We start from the raw sequence: 23,789 nt of genomic DNA, 5'->3' as shown, positions 1-23,789 counted from the left end.
TAAGAAGCCCATAGGATTCTATTGGGTAAGGCCACCTGAAGGTGGCGTAACCCATCGGGACGAAGCTGCATTCCGGTGCTTGGTACATTTGGGGAATGCAGTAAACCCCACGAAAAATTTATTTTCGGGAGTTTTACCGCATTTTCTCATTTAGTACATCCCGTCCACAACCTGTAACATGACAGTTAGGAGCTGATTGGTTGGTACTTTCACTGTCCACTTTCTCTCCCTACGAGGCTTAGTACATATGAGCAATAGCAGGAACATACAAACTTGTGTATGTTGGAAGTGGGCGATGAGTACTAGAATCCACGGATGTTGACTCACTGAAATCTCAGAAGGGTAAAATCTGTTCCAGCCACAAATCCAAATCATATGCTTTCCACAGCCACCTACAAAACTGGTTTGGTAGCCTGGGTCCCACCCGTAAATTGCATCCAATGTCTAGTGTCCTTCATGAGTCATGCTCGCAATCCAGCACCAGTTCCAGCAGTAGCTGGGAAATTGCACAGGAATGCGCTCTCAGCTGTTACAGGAGTATTTACAGAAGCCACAACAGAGATCTTCAGAAAATGATCATAGCAATAGTGACTGTAAAGGGGCCTATCCATTAGCAGATCTTTCTCTAACGATGAAAGACAAAAGATTAGCCCTTGAAAACTCCTGGGGCTGCGGTGACAGATATCTGTCATGTACATGACACATTTTTGCAGACGACGAACGATATTACATGACCTCATTCAGGGAGTGGATTTTTTTTAATGTTTCTATAAATTTTCATTAAAAATATCGTTCGTCGTTTACCGCTTATAAACTGGCAGATATTTCTAATATATGTCAGCAATAAGCGATAATTGACCAACATGTTGGAGAGACGAAAGACACATTTTATCGGCCGCGGGAGTGCACGTCTGTCATCGTTCAGGGCCTTTCCATTAGCAGATAAATTGAACGACTGAACGATATATCGTTCAGTCGTTCAATTTATCTGCTATTGGCTAGGCCCCTTAACATAAACCACTCCAACCTGCGGTCAGCTTTCATGTGGATTTAAATCAGCAGAAATACGCAATTTCATGGAATTACTAGGTCCATCATGGCCTGGGAGCTAACATTTTTATTGATTTAGGGTTGGTACTGCCAGTGTAGCCATGCATAGTCTAACAGGCCCCTGGGCCTCCACCGGGAGCTGCTGGTAGGTGGTATCGGCTTCTCTGCCGAGTGCCGCAGGTCACGCCCTCTAACTGCCCCCATAATGTCACTCGCTGGGAGAGTAGGTGTAAACGTAGCGTGGTTTAGAATCACAAAGGGGAGTGGTCAGTCATGGCATAGGGTCAGGTCAGGGTCACAGGTTCATACTTAATACCATTAGTCTGGCACCAACTTGTGCTCAGAGAGGGGTTTAAATAGACAGTCTAATTAATATATTAAGGGCCAAAGTGAAGTCAGCAGTCATGTGACCGTCACTTAAAGACCCAGGACATACCGTGTTCCTGCCCCTAGAGGGCACATCAGTGACAGGACAACCACGGCCTTGAGAGGAGGAGATAGTCAGAAGGGAATTGCCACGAAGAAGCAGCCAGCCAGGGACAAATGGCGGAAAAGCTCCACCGCAGCTGACAGGCCATTGAGGCGGAAGATGGAAAAAAAGGCAGAGGCTATCTAGACAGGCTGGGTCTTGTAGTTCCACAGCTGCTCTACAACCACTTCTTGCTCATACCTTTGACATTTTTTGTTTCTTTACATTGTTCAGTAGTCTGTGGAATTGTGACATAACTACGGGTTAGAACAACAGTACATAGACCTGACATTATACTCAGGCGCTTGGTATGTGCACTGATGTAAAGTGCTGAGCTCATCCACATACCACACTGAGAACAGGACACACTGCATGATAAACAGGACCTAGTGTACCCAGAGCACCAGCCACACGTCGGACATGCCCGGCCTCCCTACTACAACCAATGGGGACAAGATAACATATAATCCATTCCAAAATGTACACTTCACTTCACAATCACTCGCCATATTTTATTTATTTTTTTTAAATTGCGTTTATTTATTATAAGATTTTTTTAATGCAATTTTACACACCAGGCAACAAACAGAAATGCAGACAACACACACAAACCAAACAAGGCAGCACAATGCGGTCACAGCAGTCTAATCAGTATACTGACACAAAGCCTAATAAGGGAGGGAAGCACAGAAAGCCGGCACTTAGTAACTCTGGCAGACAATACAGGACCTGAGGGCAGATGAGCTCCACTCAGATCAGCAGACATGATAACATGAGCAGCTAAACTAAGAAATATGAGGTGTATACACCTCACACGTCCCACATAGGGGCACTAACTACAAGCACCCAAGCTTCACAGTCAGGGCCTGAAGGCGCCATCCAAGCCCATGTCCAGTCATCTTTAGTCATTCCTCTAGACAGGACTTCAAGATGGCTGCCTATAGCCAGGTGCCAGGTCACACACACTATAATGCCAGCCTACTAAATATGCAGTGCCCGGGCAAGGAGGCACACGTCTTCATTGGCATTGGGTATGGGATCCCGTGGTCAGGATGCCGCCGGTCAGAATACAGACAGCAGCATGCCGACAGTCAGAATCCCGACCCTTCTAGGTAAGCAAGCCAACACTAACCCTCACCCTTAACCCTAACCCTCTCTCCCCGATGCCTATCTCTAACCTCCCCCTCCCCGATGCCTATCCCTAAACACCCCCCCTTAGTGCCTAGCCCTAACCTCCCCCTCCCCGATGCCTAGCCCTAACCTCCCCCTCCCCGGTGCCTAGCCCTAACCTCCCCCGATGCCTAGCCCTAACCTCCCCCTCCCCCGATGCCTAGCCCTAACCTCCCCCCTTAGTGCCTTGCCCTAACCTCCCCCTCCCCGATGCCTAGCCCTAACCTCCCCCTCCCCGATGCCTAGCCCTAACCTCCCCCTCCCCGATGCCTAGCCCTAACCTCCCCCCTCCCCGGTGCCTAGCCCTAACCTCCCCCCTCCCCGGTGCCTAGCCCTGACCTCCCCCCTCCCCGATGCCTAGCCCTAACCTCCCCCCTTAGTGCCTAGCCCTAACCTCCCCCCTTAGTGCCTAGCCCTAACCTCCCCCCTTAGTGCCTAGCCCTAACCTCCCCCTCCCCAATGCCTAGCCCTAACCCTCCCCCCTTAGTGCCTAGCCCTAACCTCCCCCTCCCCGAAGCCTAGCCCTAACCTCTCCCTCCCTGGTGCCTAGCCCTAACCCTCCCCGGTGCCTATCCCTAACCTCCCCCCCTTAGTGCCTAGCCCTAACCTCCCCCCTTAGTGCCTAGCCCTAACCTCCCCCCCTTAGTGCCTAGCCCTAACCTCCCCCTCCCCGGTGTCTAGCCCTAACCTCCCCCCTTAGTGCCTAGCCCTAACCTCCCCCCTTAGTGCCTAGCCCTAACCTCCCCCCTTAGTGCCTAGCCCTAACCTCCCCCCTTAGTGCCTAGCCCTAACCTCCCCCTCCCCGGTGCCTAGCCCTAACCTCCCCCTCCCCGGTGCCTAGCCCTAACCTCCCCCTCCCCGGTGCCTAGCCCTAACCTCCCCCTCCCCGGTGCCTAGCCCTAACCTCCCCCCTTAGTGCCTAGCCCTAACCTCCCCCCTTAGTGCCTAGCCCTAACCTCCCCCTCCCCGGTGCCTAGCCCTAACCTCCCCCTCACCGGTGCCTAGCCCTAACCTCCCCCTCCCCGGTGCCTAGCCCTAACCTCCCCCTCCCCGGTGCCTAGCCCTAACCTCCCCCTCCCCGGTGCCTAGCCCTAACCTCCCCCCTTAGTGCCTAGCCCTAACCTCCCCCTCCCCGATGCCTAGCCCTAACCTCCCCCCTTAGTGTCTAACCCTAACCTCCCCCTCGGCTAAACCACCCTCCCTCTAACCCCCCATTACTTACCTTGGGGATGCCGGCGGCATGCTGTCAAGATTCCGGTGCTGGTATTACGGCCGTCGGCATCCCGCACGCCGACAGAGATGCAGGTGTAAGAACATATGGTGCACCTCGTCTCCATGCACTATTTGCACGTATCTCAATAAAATTAAATTTCACCGAATGCATTTAGGAGCCGCACATTTTCTGTTTGATGCCCCAGAGTATGGAGCCTTAAAACGCCTGGAACCAGCGCAGGATAGGCAGGCAAAAAAAAAGCGCTGCGATGAACACAACCATGAAAAATTAATAACAATATGTACGTATCCTGGTCCCCTCATAAAAAGCACCTTTCAGTCCCAGGTAGTTACGCGGGGTGAACCCGTTTCCATAGAGATGACCTGCACTTATCTGCACAATGAAAGCAGCACTTTCATTGGTCGGGTATCACATCTCCCATTGCACCCCATCCCGCATATTACCAGCTGAGACGGCATGCTCTTGCTTTCTGGAGAAAGGCACGGACAGTAACGGCACAGAAAACACGTATGAAAGTCCAGCGAGCCATAACTTACTGCCGAAAAATCCGCATAAAGCGCCATTCTGACGCTAAGTAAAGCTAAAATATCTAAGGCTAAATGGGGTTTGGCAACAACCATCTACTATGTATAGTTGTAATAAATACAAAGCAAAAAAATCTAGAGAAAGATATTTAAAATAAACAGTGGTTTTTTTTCTAGATTTAACTAGACTTTAACAATGTGACTTCTATCCATTGTTGCAGGGAGACATGGAGGAGACATGGAGGAGACATGGATATCATCATGTACAGGTCGGGATTACGTTAAACCCGGACGTTTTTCCACGACGTAGATTAGCACAATTATGGAATCCTTCAAGTTCTTTAAAGTAGAAATTGAGATGCCATTGCCAGAAACCTCCTTCCGAGGCTGTACTATTCCCCCATGGAGACATTTATAATAGTGTGTGAGCCGCACAATAGCAGACTGCACTTTCCTTTGTATGACTGGCAGGATACGGTTACCAGACTTCCCCTTTGAGGATAATACAGTAGAGGGCTGAAATGTATGGTCTAAAGAATAACACTGAACGATCGTGGCAAACGCAGAAGAACACAAGACAGCTGCCGCCGCCAGGCCGGTACATGTAACACTTATGGTACTTACCATTGCTGGCCAGCCACTCCTCCACATTCAGTCCTTTAGGTAATGCTATCAGCATCAAGATATCAGCTTCCAGTATCCGGGCACATGTATATCGCGGCTCCAGGTACAACTTCTCGCTGTCTGCCGCTGCCGCCTTCTTTTTTATTTTATTGCTGCTGAAATGGAGAAAATATGTGTTTGGTTGGTTTAGAGTTACACACAGATCGTCATAATCATTTAAAAGGAAAGAATTCAACGTAGACGAGGTACCGTGCATTAAAGGAATTATCCCTAGTCTTTTGTGACTTTCCCTGTGTGTACCTGTGGCCATATATTATACTGTACACACACGAACTGGACTAGAGAAAAGGGCACATCTGAGAGTGCATCCGAAAAGGGGCCATAGCCAATGGGGGAAAGGGGGTGTCTCTAAGATGTGCCCACTTTTTATCGCTCCTGGGGGCGTGTCCGGCATTTGCGGACACTGCGTCCCTCGGGCGGGGATGGCACCTGCTGGCTGTTTTAGCAGGGCGCCACTGAGGGCAGGATGCGTTCTGCCCTTTAAAAAATGGGCAGGACGCGGCGCCCCGCTAAAACAATCAGAGAGGCAACCCTGTGGTTCGGCTTTCATGCCAAATAACTGGATCACATGTGGCTCTGATCATGCCAGGGTGACGGAAGGGGATAGCATACCCACAGATGTGTCCTCCCTCGTCACTGCTGCAGTCGCGCCAAACAGCCCCTCCCGGCACGCTTGGTACCGCGAGACTCTGCTAGTGCCTGGCGTCTTTTTTGCTGAAAACGCATCTAAGTTACACTGTGATGTGACTAGGACGCACCAGGAGCCTGTGCTGATTAATGTGATATCGGTATGTGACACTTGTATAATCTGTGTGTGACTGAGCCTCTCCATCAGCATGTGAAGTGCTACCACGCAGCTTATTTACACCCCACGTTCCGTTTACACAGCCGCACACCCACATACAAGTGCTGCATATCAAATGAATACATTTTTAGGCAACACGCACAGTTTCCACATGCTTTGGCTGCATTACAGCAGGGTATCTGCGGCCAGCAGATGGGTGACATAGTAAATAAGTCTGCTTTGAAGACCGAATTCGCTGTAGGTGGAGACCCTCTATGGTTCCACAGCTTAACATCATTTTTACTTTTACTGTCCGATCATTGCTTTGATGCCTTCCCAAATTTAATATGACAATAACTTTATGTAATCTTAAAGCCAATAGTTACTACTGTCATTTATGAAAAAGTGCACTTCATACAAAAAGCAATGGCACCGTGGACACAAATATAATAAATATAGATCGGCCATGAATCAAAATACTAATATAAATGATTTCTTTCTGTATTACTTCTGGATGACACTTTCACACATGCCTGATGTTAAGACACTAATTGGAGGCTCGGCAGCATCTCACCAAAGACTAGATAATTACATCTTGCTGATACACGCTGAGCAGTACAAGAGTATTGCCTAATCTAGAGTAAAAGTCTACATCAGATTCATCAATTCAACACCCGCCCTAAATCACTAGCATATAAAGCGTTTGGAAGTTACCTGCCTATTATCCTATTTAATGAGTGGTTTAGGAGAACGCAGGAAATGATAGGTTACAGGCTCAGATTAGGTGCTAGCAATTCAACACTGTAATGGTCTATCCTAAAATCAGCCTAAACGCTGACACCCCTGCTACACTGCTCAGTATCCTACTTGCACTTCTCTCCTTTTAATTACTCCCAAATCTGTAATTAAGCTTTGGGCGGATCTTCCTGGATGCTTTCCTAATAAATACAGCTTATAAAGTGGTTTATATTTGAACTCTGTGCTCTGTAATCACAATTATAACAACTGTGGCCTACACTCCAGGAATATCCGGGAGACTCCCAATATAAGGCGAGAGCAGACGGACTGTCACGAGCTCCGGCAACTCTCTCGCAAGCGCGCTCACTTGCCCTCAAGGCGGGCGTCGATATGCTTTGGTGATGTAATGATTCACGTGCCTTGCGCCACCTATTTATGGTGTGAATAGCGTCAAAGTCAGGCCCACCTCTTCGTAACTCCCAGAGGGTCCGTATGGCAAGTAGACAAGAATGTGACTACTACAGATTTTCACTCAACGACCAGGAATGAGAAAACATTAAAAAAAAATAAAAAGACCATAAAACAGATCTCAGATTTGCCCGAGACCCTCATTTGTTATTAGATACATAATTCATTGCAGGCTGGGGGTTTACAAGTCGCCCCGCACTCCATGACAGCGCTCTATACAATATTCAGCTTATCAATTCATTAGGGTTTAATGAGCCACAAAGTGCATTAGTGATGTCACTATTTGCCGGTGATTTCATAGGCTACCATCTCACAACTATACTGATAGAGCACAGAATGACTGACGTTTTATAACTAACAATATGCTATGTTTGTTCTACACTAAAATACACAATGCCCAACGCAAACTAACTGATAAATTGCTGTCTGTCACTGTAACTTCAACGCCAAATGATATGTACCACAATGTCTCTATATACAAACACATACAGTACTGCCTTCCTGCGCCTCTCCCCCCAAACATCACAGTACAGTAAGATCACTTCCCATCCTTACACTATGGTAAGGAAACAATCATATATAGATCCATCCTGTTATATAAATACTAGTGATAGTATCTGCAGCCAGTATGCAGTGCGGTCACACAACTGTGACACCTACAAAAGATATACAAGTCTATTTTTACATCGCAAAATGCTTCTCAATGTAGGAAGTCTGCATAGATAAAATGATAAAAATACAATTTACTGTCATCTACCAGCGATGTAATGGGGTCGTTTGGTAGGATGTGATGGGTCAGTAATGGGGTCGTTTGGTAGGATGTGATGGGTCAGTAATGGGATCGTTTGGTAGGATGTGATGGGTCAGTAATGGGATCATTTGGTAGGATGTGATGGGTCAGTAGTAGGATCGTTTGGTAGGATGTAATGGGTCAGTAATGGGGTCGTTTGGTAGGATGTAATGGGTCAGTAATGGGGTCGTTTGGTAGGATGTGATGGGTCAGTAATGGGGTCGTTTGGTAGGATGTGATGGGTCAGTAATGGGGTCGTTTGGTAGGATGTGATGGGTCAGTAATGGGGTCGTTTGGTAGGATGTGATGGGTCAGTAATGGGATCGTTTGGTAGGATGTGATGGGTCAGTAATGGGATCGTTTGGTAGGATGTGATGGGTCAGTAATGAGATCGTTTGGTAGGATGTGATGGGTCAGTAATGGGATCGTTTGGTAGGATGTGATGGGTCAGTAATGGGGTCGTTTGGTAGGATGTGATGGGTCAGTAATGTGGTCGTTTGGTAGGATGTGATGGGTCAGTAATGGGATCGTTTGGTAGGATGTGATGGGTCAGTAATGGGATCGTTTGGTAGGATGTGATGGGTCAGTAATGGGATCATTTGGTAGGATGTGATGGGTCAGTAATGGGATCATTTGGTAGGATGTGATGGGTCAGTAGTAGGATCGTTTGGTAGGATGTAATGGGTCAGTAATGGGGTCGTTTGGTAGGATGTAATGGGTCAGTAATGGGGTCGTTTGGTAGGATGTGATGGGTCAGTAATGGGGTCATTTGGTAGGATGTGATGGGTCAGTAATGGGGTCGTTTGGTAGGATGTGATGGGTCAGTAATGGGGTCGTTTGGTAGGATGTGATGGGTCAGTAATGGGATAGTTTGGTAGGATGTGATGGGTCAGTAATGGGATCGTTTGGTAGGATGTGATGGGTCAGTAATGAGATCGTTTGGTAGGATGTGATGGGTCAGTAATGGGATCGTTTGGTAGGATGTGATGGGTCAGTAATGGGGTCGTTTGGTAGGATGTGATGGGTCAGTAATGGGATCGTTTGGTAGGATGTGATGGGTCAGTAATGGGATCGTTTGGTAGGATGTGATGGGTCAGTAATGGGATCGTTTGGTAGGATGTGATGGGTCAGTAATGGGGTCGTTTGGTAGCATGTGATGGGTCAGTAATGGGATCCTTTGGTAGGATGTGATGGGTCAGTAATGGGATCCTTTGGTAGGATGTGATGGGTCAGTAATGGGGTCGTTTGGAAGGATGTGATGGGTCAGTAATGGGGTCGTTTGGAAGGATGTGATGGGTCAGTAATGGGGTCGTTTGGAAGGATGTGATGGGTCAGTAATGGGGTCGTTTGGTAGGATGTGATGGGTCAGTAATGGGGTCGTTTGGTAGGATGTGATGGGTCAGTAATGGGGTCGTTTGGTAGGATGTGATGGGTCAGTAATGGGGTCGTTTGGTAGGATGTGATGGGTCAGTAATGGGGTCGTTTGGTAGGATGTGATGGGTCAGTAATGGGGTCGTTTGGTAGGATGTGATGGGTCAGTAATGGGATCGTTTGGTAGGATGTGATGGGTCAGTAATGGGATCGTTTGGTAGGATGTGATGGGTCAGTAATGGGATCGTTTGGTAGGATGTGATGGGTCAGTAATGGGATCGTTTGGTAGGATGTGATGGGTCAGTAATGGGGTCGTTTGGTAGGATGTGATGGGTCAGTAATGGGGTCGTTTGGTAGGATGTGATGGGTCAGTAATGTGGTCGTTTGGTAGGATGTGATGGGTCAGTAATGGGATCCTTTGGTAGGATGTGATGGGTCAGTAATGGGATCCTTTGGTAGGATGTGATGGGTCAGTAATGGGGTCGTTTGGTAGCATGTGATGGGTCAGTAATGGGATCGTTTGGTAGGATGTGATGGGTCAGTAATGGGGTCGTTTGGTAGGATGTGATGGGTCAGTAATGGGGTCGTTTGGTAGGATGTGATGGGTCAGTAATGGGGTCGTTTGGTAGGATGTGATGGGTCAGTAATGGGGTCGTTTGGTAGGATGTGATGGGTCAGTAATGGGGTCATTTGGTAGGATATGATGGGTCAGTAATGGGATCGTTTGGTAAGATGTGATGGGTCAGTAATGGGGTCGTTTGGTAGGATTTGCAGGGTCAGGTCCAGGAATTGGGTCAGCATGTCCGTAGAATCATTAGTGCAGTTTGGTTGTGGATTGCTGAATGCGATCAGCTTTCCGCACTTTCCGCGTCTAAGTCGCACTGTACATGCGTCAAAGTACTTTACCGTAGTCTCACGCTGCTTATTCGCAGTGTGGCTGACAGGCCAGCAGCATTTGGTGGGGCTAAAAAGGTCGACAATGTCTAGACAGATACCAGATGTTAGACAGTCAATAGGTCGACTGGGACAAAAGGTCGACGCGCTAAAGGTCGACACCTAAGAATGTCGACATGGTCAAAAAGGTAGACACATAGTTATATATATGTATATATATATAAAAAAACTTTTTTTTTTTTTTTTTATCTTCACCCTAACCGTCTACACTTTTTTTTTTGTAGGATTAGGCAATTAACCAGAAGGTTAGGCACTTACCCTGACGGTTAGGGTTAGGCACTAGAAGGGATGATTAGGGTCAGGCACCTACCCCGACGGTTAGGCACCAAGAGGAATGTTAGGGTGAAGATCAGGGCTAAAAAAAAATAACGCTGCTACCCTTTTTTGGTGTCGACCATTTGACCCTGTCAACCATTTGTACCTGTCGACCTTTAGTCCCTGTCGACCTATTGACTGTCTAACATCTGGTGTCTAACTGTCGACATTTTTACTGTCTATCTGTTAATCCACACCTCTGCAAAACGCAGGTGCACAGCGACCATTTTTTTAGGGCATGATGCTGCCTGCGTCTGCGATCCCATACGCAGGAAACATGGCTTCAGCATCTCACTCCCACATGGAATTTTGCTGGACCATAGACTTACTGAGGACGGCAGCAACGGAATGATCTGCTACTGTTGCTAGGACTTTTTACGCAGATGCTTAGATTTGTAAATCTGCAGGTGGGCGTCTCAATACATCTCCCTGCGGCTGTGACTATTGCATATATCCGCCTAGCAGCTGCGTACACAGACATTAGCAGACTTCTCTGAACCAGGACCACAGTTTTGCAAACAAGCGACTTCAATGACTTGTGAAATAATTAGTTCATTGTCCACGGAACTTTCACAAAGAGATGTCATTGTATGGCTGCCAAATACATCATTATTGTTTTTGGACTATAGATTGTGTGTGTTTACCATGTCATCTCTGTAAGTAATGTGTTCATCACCACCATAAACAGTCATATCAGCAATTTTGTTTTTTAAAGTCAAAACCAGGTTGGTTCTTGATTTAAAAAAAAAAAAATAATAATATTTTTTTTTTAAAGATAAATACAGAAAAAAATTATAAAAAAAAAATTTGTTGCTTTAAATCACGTAACAAAATCAGACAAAACTGCACTTCTGCACAGTAAGACCCCATTACATTGTCTTTCCTAATAATCATCATCCTTAAGAAAACCAGTCACAAAACAATTCATTCACCTTAATATAGGTGGATTGGTTTCATGTATATGCACTGGGATATTATTTTAAAGAATAATAATAATAATAATAATAATAATAATAATAATACATACTGTTTCCCCAGTAGTCTGCCGACCGCTTGAAATACCATTGTGCCGTATGGTTTCGGTGTAGAGGTCTGCAGTCCCACCTTCAGTTCGGAGACCTGCGAATGAATAACCAGAGACTGTCAGTGGGTCTATTACATCTGTCCTCTGTACTGGCCTGGAGAACAATGGTGCATTGTCATGCAAATGACCAACCTGGTACTATTCACTGCCAAGAATGGAGTATCCTACAATAAGTATGTAGATTACCTAGAGAGCAACTACACACCTCATTACATACACACTCCAGGCACTTCTGAGAGGGCAGGATCGGGCTGGTCTAAGTTATCTGTTGATGGAGACTTCACACCAAACCAATATCCATTAAGAATCAGATCTATGAATTCAAAAGGCACCGAGGGATGAGCCAAGCTGGGTCCTACATCACCCTAACCCTGTGTTATATATTTGGCCCTGTGGAATCCTAATCATGCTCTGGGCACAAGGAACTTTTTAACCAATGCTTTACCCATGGTTTGTGAGGGACAGTGTGAAATGCGTGACTTAGACACTCTGCCACTGGAAGCGATTCCTGGACTTTCGCACCTATTTACTAATCTAACCTCTGTGTCACACTGTATCTGCATCACTAAGAGTGCACTGAGAAGTTAGGATGACTATTTTTGTCGCATTGCAGGTGGTATAAATCGCAGATTAAGAACTACGCTGCGTGGGGCCATGCATGGTCTCTGTCCTCAGGTTTTTGCCTTTTTAGTCAGGTAAGCATCCAAATCGCACACAGCTGCTGCATGCAATGCCAGCGCCAGTACTTTTGTGCGACTGAGCCATGTTTGGTACAAAACTGTGTGGCGGAACGCATGGGGCTATTTGCCGCGTTTTGAGGATGAGTATATGGACGCATCTGTATGAAGACAGATAGATTGTTGCTAGTTCCTGGCACATGCTGCAATCTCAGGAATACTGGTTCTGCCGCCAAAATGGTGGCATCCTCTAGGCAGGTGGCATGTTACACTGTATAAAATTGTGAAGGGGTGACAAAGTCTGGGATGGTAACAGTGGGAGTGAGGCTAGTAAATCAATGGATAACAATGTCACAAATGTTTGCAATTTAAGAAACGTCTAAACAGGTATTGTGACTATCTTGTTGTCACATCTCCCAGCGCGCAGAACAAGAGGAATGGAGTCATTAATACCCAGAATCCTAATGGTGCATACACACGGTCAGATTTTTCTTCAGATCTGAACGATAACGATTTTAAAAATCGTTCATATCTGAAGGAAAATCTATCTGACATGTTTGTCAGATGAACGATGCGCGTTCCCGCTTGTCAGATGAACGATGCGCGTTCCCGCTTGTCAGATGAACGATATCTGACATCTGATGTGTTTGCAGTCAGATTTGGACGATTCCATTCATTTTCATTTGTTCAATCATTCATCTCACAAATCTGACCGTGTGTATGCACCGTAAAGCTGGATACACACGTAAAGATTTTCTGTCCAACCATCCAACTAGTTGATTGGTTGGAATGAAAATCTGGTAAGGTATGAAAGCAAATTACAATCAGCAATTTGCTCCCAAACGCCGGAAAATGGACAAAAACTGTTGTTTGTTAAATGTTTGATCTAAACAATTTGTTCAAACCTGTCTGACGGCCATTTTCATCTGTTTTCTGGCATTTAGGAGCAAATTGCTGATCATCAGTTACTCCCATACGTTACCAGATTTTCATTCCAACCAATCAACTAGTTGGATGGTTGGACAGAAAATCTTTACGTGTGTACTAAGCTTAAGGGCTCGATCCAATTAGGAGCTAATTACTTGCGGCGTGAGTAAGCATGGCAGTACAGTGCACTTACGAAACCGCCAAACTCGCACATTTTTGTTTGCAGCCCCATAGTTCTGAGAGCAAATATGTGTTAGTCTGTGGTGTGATCGGGCCACGAGGAGGGGGCGACTTGTACGATGTTAAAACCGTAACTCGCCCCCTTCGCACCTAATAGGATTGAGTCCTAAAAACACGGTTAATAAAATGTTTGACTTACTTTAGTGGACTATTGTGGCTGCACCTTAACAGCCGCCCCCCTCCCAAAGGAAAAAAAAATAAAAAGTTAGAAGTCCCAACCCTGTGGCATTACACTACCAAGCAGTACATTGGGTAGAATGTACATACTTTCCAACAATGCCAGTGGTCAGCGGGGTACTTATAGAGATCGTAAACGGGGGGCAGCTTTGGAATGTCTCAGGGCATAATTCAGACAATCACGTAAATTCAATATTTATGGAATTCTCAGATACAAAATATTCACAGGAACCCCTGCAAAAACACACAATGGGATAATATGCATCAAATGTGCTGCAACGCTGACCAATCACATAAGATTCCAGGATATTCCTAGCGAAGCTTATAATATGAAAGGTGACATCTAATTGGCTGCGATGGTTATCGCACACGTGTGCATTCTGCACCAGGTCAGTCTGAATAATGGGAACACAAAATGATGGGGGGTTTTTTGCTTTGTTTTTAATAATTGGATGAAAAATAAATTTGGATAAAGTGACTACATAAATAGAACTATTCACAAGTGAACAGACTGTAAAAACATTCACACAGCAGGATTCCTAATCAAATGCAAATGCAGAAATCTAGCAACCTATTAGAGACATGTATGTTCCCTATCAATGTGCAAACAGATTAATTATCTATATTTTCTATAGTAGCACGGTGGCTTGTCAAGCCTGTCAGCTGTACAAGGCTGTACATTACCTGGTGTGGAAAAAGTGCTTTGGAAACGGTCTATACTTAGCAAAGTATTTACCATTGACATGCAAAGCGTTCGCAGGTTGTAAAACGTATACGTATACGTGCTACATTTAAATAAAGCAAATGTAAACACAGGAGAACGATCCTTGTTTTCTTGACAATCTGCAATAACTAAACATGTTTGACAAAAGGGAAGAACTGGATTGCAGGCGTAAAAACACAAAAGTAGTCAAAAGCAAAATATTTCTCAGTACTTAGCAGTACATAGCTAGCACAAAGCAAATAATATAACTGACATTATAAAATATGCGCATTAGTCATAAAACCGTATTCAAACAATTAAAGTAAAAATACACAAGAGATCTGACGTGGCACCAGCTTTTATGGGCCACTAAAGCCTAAAATGCAATCATAAAAGGAATCTCGTAACATACACAAGTGCGTATATGTAAAAGTTCATATTGGGCGTTTGGTGTGGAGAAGTACTTTCCATAGAAGTATCACAGTGGCTCCAAGCAGGCTCCCGATAAGGCAGAGGGGTGGTGTGCATGGGAGAGAACGCTACCCCCACCAAAATGACCTTCTCTCTCACAGCGGCTAAAGTACATACACACACATACTAACTATGGGGGGTATTCAATTTGGGAGCGAAAAGTCCGTGCTGGACTTTTTGCTCCACATCGCAGGTTTTCCGGGAATAAAGTATCGGGCGCGTGCCCGCTTTATCCCCGTCTTCAATTATAAATCAACGAAAACGGGAGCCGGCGGAAAGGTAAGTATCAGCAAAAAAACGTGAATTTCCGAGAAATGTTCCAGGGACCCCCCTAAAGATGTCTAGACATGGGGGATCACTATGGGTACCCCCATTTTTACCTGCTGAAGGGAGTCAGGGTTTCTAATAGCCGCGGCAGGTGCATATTTGCGGCTATGAAGAAGGGGTGAAGAATAGCACTTAGTTTGGTTTTTTTTGGTAAACCGGTGAAAAGTCAATGTAATTGAATATGGGGATAATTGAAATAGGCGAAAATGACGTATTTCCGACATTTCGCCTCAAATTGAATACGGCCCTATGGCTCAGTGTAAAGCACTACATCAGTAACACCAGGACTGCGCAGTCCTATTTTGTTATTAATTGCTCCTCCCCAAACCAAAAAGGACAGATAGGTAATAGCATAGTAATAACATACACACTTGTACCGGATCACTGAGCAGCTGGAGAGTCCAGCTGTTAGGCGGGGAAAGCACTGTCACCCGGGGATTCTTTAATGGTTAAATGCAGCCAGAATAGACAGCAATATCACATATTTTAATAGTTTAAAGCAAAATTGGCTAAACATGAACATTTTTCATCTCTCTCTTGATGAGTTATACATTATATTTGATGTAAAGCACCCACCCAACCACTGTAATATGGGCAGATAGTGTTGTCCTCTTAGGAACAAAACAAACTTCTTTTTTTTTTTGTAGACTTAATGTATTCATGATGTTACAATGAAGGCAGTACGCAGAAGAAACAGACTATTAAGTTAGATATGAAAAATAATGTGTTATTTATGAGAAATGCCAATTCCTTAAAGAGGAAACACACAAGTAAGGCTACATCTCTATACAGTACAGTTAAGTGACGATTTGGTGCAATATTTTCCCTGGGGGCAGGATTTTCAGCTGAGCAAACCTAGCTGCAGGACAAGGAGGTACAATACTGGAAGCCGCACACAGAGGGAGATTTATCAAACCTTAGAGAGAGACAAACTACCAATCAGTCAGCTCCTAACTGTCATATTGCAGGCTGTGCTAGAAAATGTAGAATGTAAGCGCTCATGAGCAGGTCCCTCTACCCTCTTGTGCTACTCCTTATACTGTCAACTACTCCTCACTCAGGCGCCTAACGGAATCGGTATGTAATGCCGGCGGCTGTTTAGCCACCGGATCAAATACCGACAGCGGTAGGTCGAAATCCTGACACCTTGAGGTAAGTACCCCAACCAGACTCCCCCCCCCCCCAACCCTCCCTTAGGGATGCCTAACCCTAACCTCCTCCCCTGTTGCCTAACCCCCGCCTACCCCTAACCGTGCCTGGGGGGGTGCCTAACCCTATGTCCCCTTGGGGGTCCCTAAACCTAACCATCCCCCATCCCCAGGCTAAGTGTATACTTACCCGGCAGAGAGAACAATCGGTCCGGCGTCCTCGGCGTCGGGATTAACATAGGTGTCTGTATTTATATGCCTATGTTAAATCCCTTGCCGGGATTACGCTGTCAGGATTGAGACCTCTACATCCCCGCCTAACACCTGGTTGCTTACGCCCTGTTGCCTATTTGAGTGTTATGATCACTAATGCAGCAATGAGCTCAATTCAATCCAACGCGAATTGAATAGCGCCGGGAATGAGCTCCCGGAGCTACTGAATTCAGCACGCTTTTATGTCGGAGAATGCTCGTCCTCGCGTCTTAAATATGGTGTTTAGTCGCAGGAACAAGAATTCTCCGACTTTAGAGTCTGCTGCGATGCTGTTTCCGCCACGCTAAGGACTAAAAACAGCATCACGCCAGTAGCTTTGTCGGATTTCTGCTCGCAGCCCAGAAGGGGCGCGAGAAGAAATCCTTCAGTCGGGCTTAACAGCGCACTGAATTGAATAACTCCGGGAGCTCCTTCCTGACACTATTCAATTCGCGTTGAATTTAACCCAATGTATATTAACCGTACCCTTGTTCTGCATTGTGTTCTACTAGAAGTCACTTGTTGCTTGTTCACTTATGTACATTGGGCCTGATTCAGACCCGCTCGCTAGCAAGCGGCCGCTCGTTGCAGACAATGTTCGCAAATGTGCGCATGCGTGTAGTTTGCAGTGCGGGTGCGCAAAGTAGTACGAGTGATCGTAATGTGCTCACTCGCCCTGCAAAGACAGCCCAGTGGAATGAGTGATAGGAGAGGCCGTTTGTGGGTGGGTGGTTGTGGGAGAGGCCAGTAGTAAATCGGGAGTGGAGGTGCGGCCGCAGGTGTACCAGAGTGTTTCAACGCTGTTTCTTGGGCGTGCATAATTAACAGGCAGCATCATAGTACACGTCACCTGGTTGAATAATACACTGAAGTGCTCGCAGTGCTTGCGGTAGGGTACAGTCAACCGCAAGCGCTGCGGTCAGATCCGATGGAACCCGATGTACCGATAGTTGAATATACTTCCTGGAGATGACATACGCAAATGGGCGGCTCAAGACAGGCTGGTGGGCGTCTATAATCACAAAGTGATCGCTCGCCAAGACGTAGTGGGCGTGTGTATGCCTTGCCGTGCGAGCGGCTGCCTTGACGTCACTTAGCTGAATTACCATACGCTGGGAGCGAGCGGCCGCATCTAACAAGCGGGTCTGAATCAGGTCCTTTGTGCGGAACACTTGGGCCCCATATAAATAAAGGATAAGAATATTAATAACGCCGGATGGAAATTCTCTTTCTAAACCATGGAAGGCAGAGATACAACTCTCAGGAGGTTCTGCAGGATCTGAGACATTTCCTGGTTACTCCAGCCAGCCAGAGTACCCCATCACCCCCAAGTTATAACGTTTCAACCAGCAACTGCCAATTACCATCCTGGATAGTCAGGAGGGGAAAGACGATCCAAAATCTGCGTCATGGAAAATATGTATAAGGTTTCCAGTTATTTTTTTACAGGTTTAAAAATAGTCCTGCAGCAAGATAGCGCAGAATGGGGAAACCTGCCTCTACATCCGTCTGACTTGAGCCGCATAATTTGTTTTATCAATGAACACTGGAATTGTAGGTATAGGATATTTTCTGGCTGTTACATGCTGTACCAAAAGCCACCAGTCCTAGGGAATGCCATGTTATGCACAGGAGCACGCGGTACTTATTCAACATATGGAGGGGGGGGGGGGGGGTCTGATAATATTCTCTTAATCATGAGAAGCAGATTGTCTTTCAATCAATTAAATGGTTCATTCACCCTGGAAAGGTTATCAGATAACGCTAGCATTTTCCGCTCTGACCTTGAAAGCATTGTGAACAGTGTTCCAATTATCCAGGAGACTGGCAAATAACCTTTCGGGGATACAGCGGGGTCTATTTACTAAGCCTTGGATGGAGATAAAGTCAACGGAGATTAAGTACCAGCCAATCAGCTCCTAACTGCCATGTCACAGGATGTGTTTGAAAAAATGACAGTTAACAGCTGATTGGTTGGTAATTTATCTCCATCCAAGGCTTAGTAAATAGACCCCACAGTCTAGTAAATGATGTTACTCTGGTTTCTCCCCTTGTATTCTGCATCCTTTTCACACCTAAAATGAACCAGGATCAATATCAGCAATGTTTACCCAGAATAAGAAGCACAGTTCCGGCTCAGTCAGTGACTTGTGACCAGTTCCACCATCAGATACATTTCCCCAATGTGAGCACTCTCTGGGCTTGCAAACAGGTGAACAATATTTTCCTTTCAAAGTTGCTATTTTCTGTACTGGGAGGATTTCATTTCATGTCAAAGCTAGGGTCGCTCTTCCTCCATTAGCACTGATCTGTAATACCCCTTTTCCACTGCCCGGATTATTGGCGTGTCAACCCAGGTTATGGGCTCAGTGGAAAAGAGTCCTAGGAAAAAATCCTGGGTCGTATTTCTTTCTGGGTGCCGAGCAGAGTTCTACATGGGTTAAACCTGCGTCTCGCTCAGTGTCCCGACCCGAAACCAGATTACAGCATGCTGATTGGATTAATTCGGAAGCGGTCTGTGACAGCTGTCCCCGGGGAGGGAGAGATTACAGCCTCCCCGTATGGTCCGGACCGTTGAGGTTTTTACCCCATCCCCGTTTCATACGAGGAAGCTGTAATCTAGCTCTTCCCGTGTCTACGGTGACAGCCGTAACATCAGACAGCCTCCCGTAAGGACACCCCCCCCCCCCCGCTGAAGGACACCCACCCCTGGTCGCGGATCCTCTCGGGTCTGGCGTTCAGGGGAGAGCAGGAGACTCTGGAGCTTGGCGATGACATAATCGCCTAGCGCTAGCACTGCACCCGGGTGCAGTGTGAACGGCGTCGACCCGAGATATTCCCAGGTCGGCGCCGCAGCGGGAACGGGGTAAATCCTGGGTCTGACCCAGCTTGGAACAGTGTTCCAAATCCCAGGTCAGACCCGGGATTTTGGTGGAAAAGGGGTATAAAGGTATAGCCGGTGGTTAGTCAATAAATACAATAAGAATAAATTCACTATGAACATGAAGTTTAAGCTTTCACTCATACTTTTCTACTCTGTGCAGTAGCAGGAGGTGCACACGGCTAAACACAGCTTCACAGACCCATCCCCTGCTATACAATTTTGTGATTCACTGCGAAACGCGTCATGACCTGCCAGGCTGCCCACTGTACAGTGAAAACGGGAAGAATTCAGTAGGCTGCACTACTCTCCCTGGAGTGTGGGAGAATGTCATGAAATTGGGGAGACTCCCGGAAACTCCAATAAAGTAGGCAAGTGTGCTTCAGAAACAGTAGTGTTACTGCCGCACCATGACAGATTATAAAATTACAAAATGCTCCATGCCCTTATAGTGGTGCCCTGCTAAAACAGCCTGCCCTCAGCTGTCACTACCCGCGGGCTGCAGTGTCCCACGGGTGGGAAAAGTTGGGGTTTAGCGCTCACGGCGGGTGAATAGATGCCGTGCGCATGCCAACAGCATCTATTCACAGAGAGGGGAGAGCTAGGGGGAAGCCCAGCATTTCCATGCTGGGTATGCCCCCTAGAGTTGATGAAAAAGGGGCGTGACATGAAGCCACACCCCTCCCAGAGTGGCCACACCTCCTTTTTGCCATGCACGCTGTTCACCCTAGAGGGAACACAAACAGTACAGGCAGCCAATTAGTGGGCTGCTGCATTATTCAGTCTATTGGATTTGCTGAGCACTAGGCTAGGGCACTGCAGGTAAGCCCATGCAAGATATATTTAACTAGCAAATGCACAAAGCAACTAAAATAGCTGTTATGTAGTTTATGGCCATCATGACCTGGGTTACATATGAAAGCAGCTATTCCACACAGAAGATTTTTTTCTTGACTTAAACAACAAGTACCTCTTTTTAGCTGTCCTTCCACAAATTATCATCTTCATTTTAACCACTTAACTGACATTTTGTTTTATTTTTATTTTTTTAAACGCTCAGAAATTGTCGTTTTTTTTTTTTTATGATTGAATTAGGTCAAGCACAAGATTGTTAGAACTTCCAACACGATTTTATAAAAAAATATATATTTTTTTTTAAACACCGTATACCGTAAAAATATGAGATATGGTAAGAACTTACCCTTGTTATCTCTATTTCTACGAAGTCCATAGGGTTCCACAGGATACCTTGGGGTATAGGTGTGACGTCAGTCGCAGGGCACCAAAGAGTTAAGCTTTCAGCCTCCCAGGATGCACTAGGTCCCCCTCCTATACCCCGCCCCCGGGCCAAGGCACCTCAGTTAGTTACCAAGCCATAGGCCGGAGGAGGAGAAGGAAGAGAGAGAACAAAGATCTGGACACATACAAGAATCACATTCTCACCAGAGGGAGACGGAAAACCGGTGACCAGAGCAAAGCCCATCTGCAGCACAGGTGCGACAGGGCGGGAGTCCTGTGGAACCCTATGGACTTCGTAGAAATAGAGATAACAAGGGTAAGTTCTTACCATATCTCATATTTTCTACTTCAGGGTCCATAGGGTATCCACAGGATACCTTGGGGATGTCCCAAAGCAGTATCCTTTAAGGGTGGGGACGCTCCTGTGCAGAAAGGAGAATCCGCCGCCCGAAGGAAGCATCCTGAGAGGCGAAGGTGTCAAACCTGTAATACCTCACGAAGGTATGGACAGAAGACCACGTAGCAGCCTTGCAGATCTGAACTGCCGAGGCACCACGTCGAGCTGCCCACGAAGGACCCACAGACCTAGTGGAATGAGCCTTCAGAGAAGGAGGGACCGGTAGGCCTTCATGAAGATAAGCTTCAGAAATAGCCATACGGATCCAGGCTGCCAAAGTTTGCTTTGAAGCAGGCCAACCCTTTTTACAGAAGCCATAGAGGACAACAAAGCGTCCGACTTCCTAAACAAAGAAGTGCGGTTAACATAAGTCCTTAAGGCCCGCACAACATCCAAAGAGGCCTCACCCACGGAAAGACCCGGTGATTTAAAGGCCGGAACAACTATTTCCTCGTTAACATGAAACTGGGAAACAACTTTGGGAAGAAACTCGGGCCGAGTGCGGAGCACTGCCCTGTTCCCATGAAAAACCAAGAAAGGGGGTCTACAAGAAAGAGCCCCTAACTCAGAAACTCGTCTGGCTGAAGCAACGGCCAGAAGGAAAACAGTCTTAGCTGTTAGCCATTTAATATCCACTGAGCCCAGTGGTTCAAACGGCGGTCCTTGGAGAGCCCTCAGGACCACAGCCAAATCCCAAGGCGCCACAGGTGGAACAAAGGGCGGCTGAATACGGAGAACACCTTGCATAAAGGTGCGCACATCCGGGATTGTAGCAATCCTACGGTGAAACCAGACAGATAGGGCCGAAACCTGTACCTTCAAAGAAGCAAGGCGAAGCCCATGATCTAGTCCCACTTGCAGGAAGGCGAGAATCCGAGACAGACGAAACTCCCGCGGTGCATAACCTCTCGGTCGACACCACTGGAAGAACGTATGCCACATGCGATGGTATATCTTCGCGGAAGACGGTTTCCGAGCTCGTAACATGGTACGCACCACAGAGCTGGAAAACCCCCAGGACCTCAGCATGGCCGTCTCAACAGCCACGCCGCCAAAGACAGCCGAGTCAGGTCCGGGTGAAGACAAGGACCCTGAGACAGAAGGTCCGGTCGTAGCGGCAACAGCAGAGGACTGTCCACGGACAGACCCTGAAGGTCTGAGAACCAGTGCCGTCTGGGCCACGCGGGAGCTATCAACAGGAGCGTCCCTCCTTCCTGTTTGAATTTCCGGATTACCCGTGGAAGAAGGGAGACCGGAGGGAACAGGTATGCGAACCTGAACGTCCACCGGACGGACAGAGCATCCACCAGAGACGCCCCTTCGTCTCTTGTGCGAGACCCGTACACCGGCAACTTGTTGTTGTGCCGGGACGCCATGAGGTCGATTTCTGGAAGACCCCACCTGTCCACCTGTAGTTGAAAAACGTCCGGGTGCAGGGACCATTCCCCTGGATGAACGTCCTGGCGACTTAGAAAGTCTGCCTCCCAATTTAGCACTCCCGGGATGAAGACCGCTGATATGGCCGGAAGATTGCGCTCCGCCCAAACCAGGATCCGAGAGACCTCTACGAGAGCCGCCCGACTGCGAGTTCCTCCTTGCCTGTTTATGTAGGCCACGGTGGTAGCATTGTCCGACTGGACCTGCACCGGGTGACCCTGGAGAAACCGCTGTGCCTGCAGGAGAGCATTGAAGACCGCACAGAGTTCCAAGATATTTATTGGAAGCTCCGCTTCTGTCGGCGTCCACCTGCCCTGGAACAAGTGTGGACCCGAAACTGCTCCCCAGCCCCGAAGACTGGCGTCCGTTGTCAACAGGACCCAATTTGGAACCCAGAACGGACGTCCCTTGTTGAGGTGGGTCGTCTTTAACCACCACGCAAGGGACAGGCGAACCTCCGGGGTGAGCACAATCGTCTGGAACTTCAGAGACTGAGGCAGCCCGTTCCACTTGGACAGGATCAGGTGCTGCAGAGGTCTGGAGTGAAACTGGGCGTATTCCACCATGTCGAACACCAACACCATGGAGCCCAGTAACCTCATTGCAGAGTGTAAGGACACCCGGCGGCTGTGCAGACAACTGCGCACCCTTGACTGTAAAGCAGAGATCTTGTCCTCCGTCACGAAGATCCTTTGCTGTCCCGAGTCCAATAAGGCTCCAAGATGCAGAATCCTCCGAGACGGGATTAGAGTGGACTTCTGCCAGTTGATTAGCCAGCCGTGCCGTTGCAGCAGTGCAATGGTCAGGTCCAAGTGGTGTAACAGGAGCTCTGGAGATCCTGCCACCAATAACAGGTCGTCCAAGTACGGCAACATGCGGACTCCTTGCAGCCGCAGAGAAGCCGCCATGACCGCCATAGCGTCCTGTATGTCCAATGACACCATGTAGTCCCCAGGTTCCAGCGCCAGAATGATGGACCGTAGGGTCTCCATCCGAAACTTCGGGACCCGCAAAGACTTGTTGAGTGCTTTGAGGTTGAGAATCGGACGATATGACCCATTGGGTTTCTGTACCAAAAATAGATTTGAATAGAAACCCTGGCCCTTCTGGGAGAATGGAACAGGCACTATAACTCCAGCCTGGAGCATAGTGTGCAATACCTTCCGCAGCTCCGTAGCCTTGTTCCGGTCTGATGGTAGACCCGTGGTGAAGAATCGAGCCGGGGGTCTGTGCCGGAAGAAGAGGGCGTACCCGTGAGAGACCACCTCCAGAACCCAA

At 47.3% G+C, this 23,789-nt stretch overlaps 1 protein-coding gene across 2 annotated transcripts in view; it reads right to left on the bottom strand.

The window, feature by feature from the left end:
* Window positions 1-23,789, bottom strand: part of LOC148478420 (MOB kinase activator 2-like) — a 47,433-nt gene that overhangs the window by 11,830 nt on the left and 11,814 nt on the right. The window contains exons 2-3 of one of the 2 annotated variants that reach the window (XM_088455422.1): window positions 11,579-11,670; window positions 5,072-5,223 (exon numbers count right to left, since the gene is read on the bottom strand). In XM_088455422.1, the coding sequence (XP_088311548.1) occupies window positions 5,072-5,223; window positions 11,579-11,616 (190 nt within the window). In that variant the 5' untranslated portion in view covers window positions 11,617-11,670. Of the gene's footprint in view, window positions 1-5,071; window positions 5,227-11,578; window positions 11,671-23,789 lie in introns of both variants that reach the window. The other variant, XM_088455421.1, reaches the window with a different exon arrangement.

Source organism: Taudactylus pleione, unplaced genomic scaffold, assembly GCF_031769625.1.
Source record: "Taudactylus pleione unplaced genomic scaffold, aTauple2 ptg000655l, whole genome shotgun sequence".
NCBI classification, from domain to species: domain Eukaryota; kingdom Metazoa; phylum Chordata; class Amphibia; order Anura; family Myobatrachidae; genus Taudactylus; species Taudactylus pleione.
The sequence above is the reverse complement of the archived record's forward strand: the minus strand, read 5'-3'. Positions and strand labels throughout refer to the sequence as shown.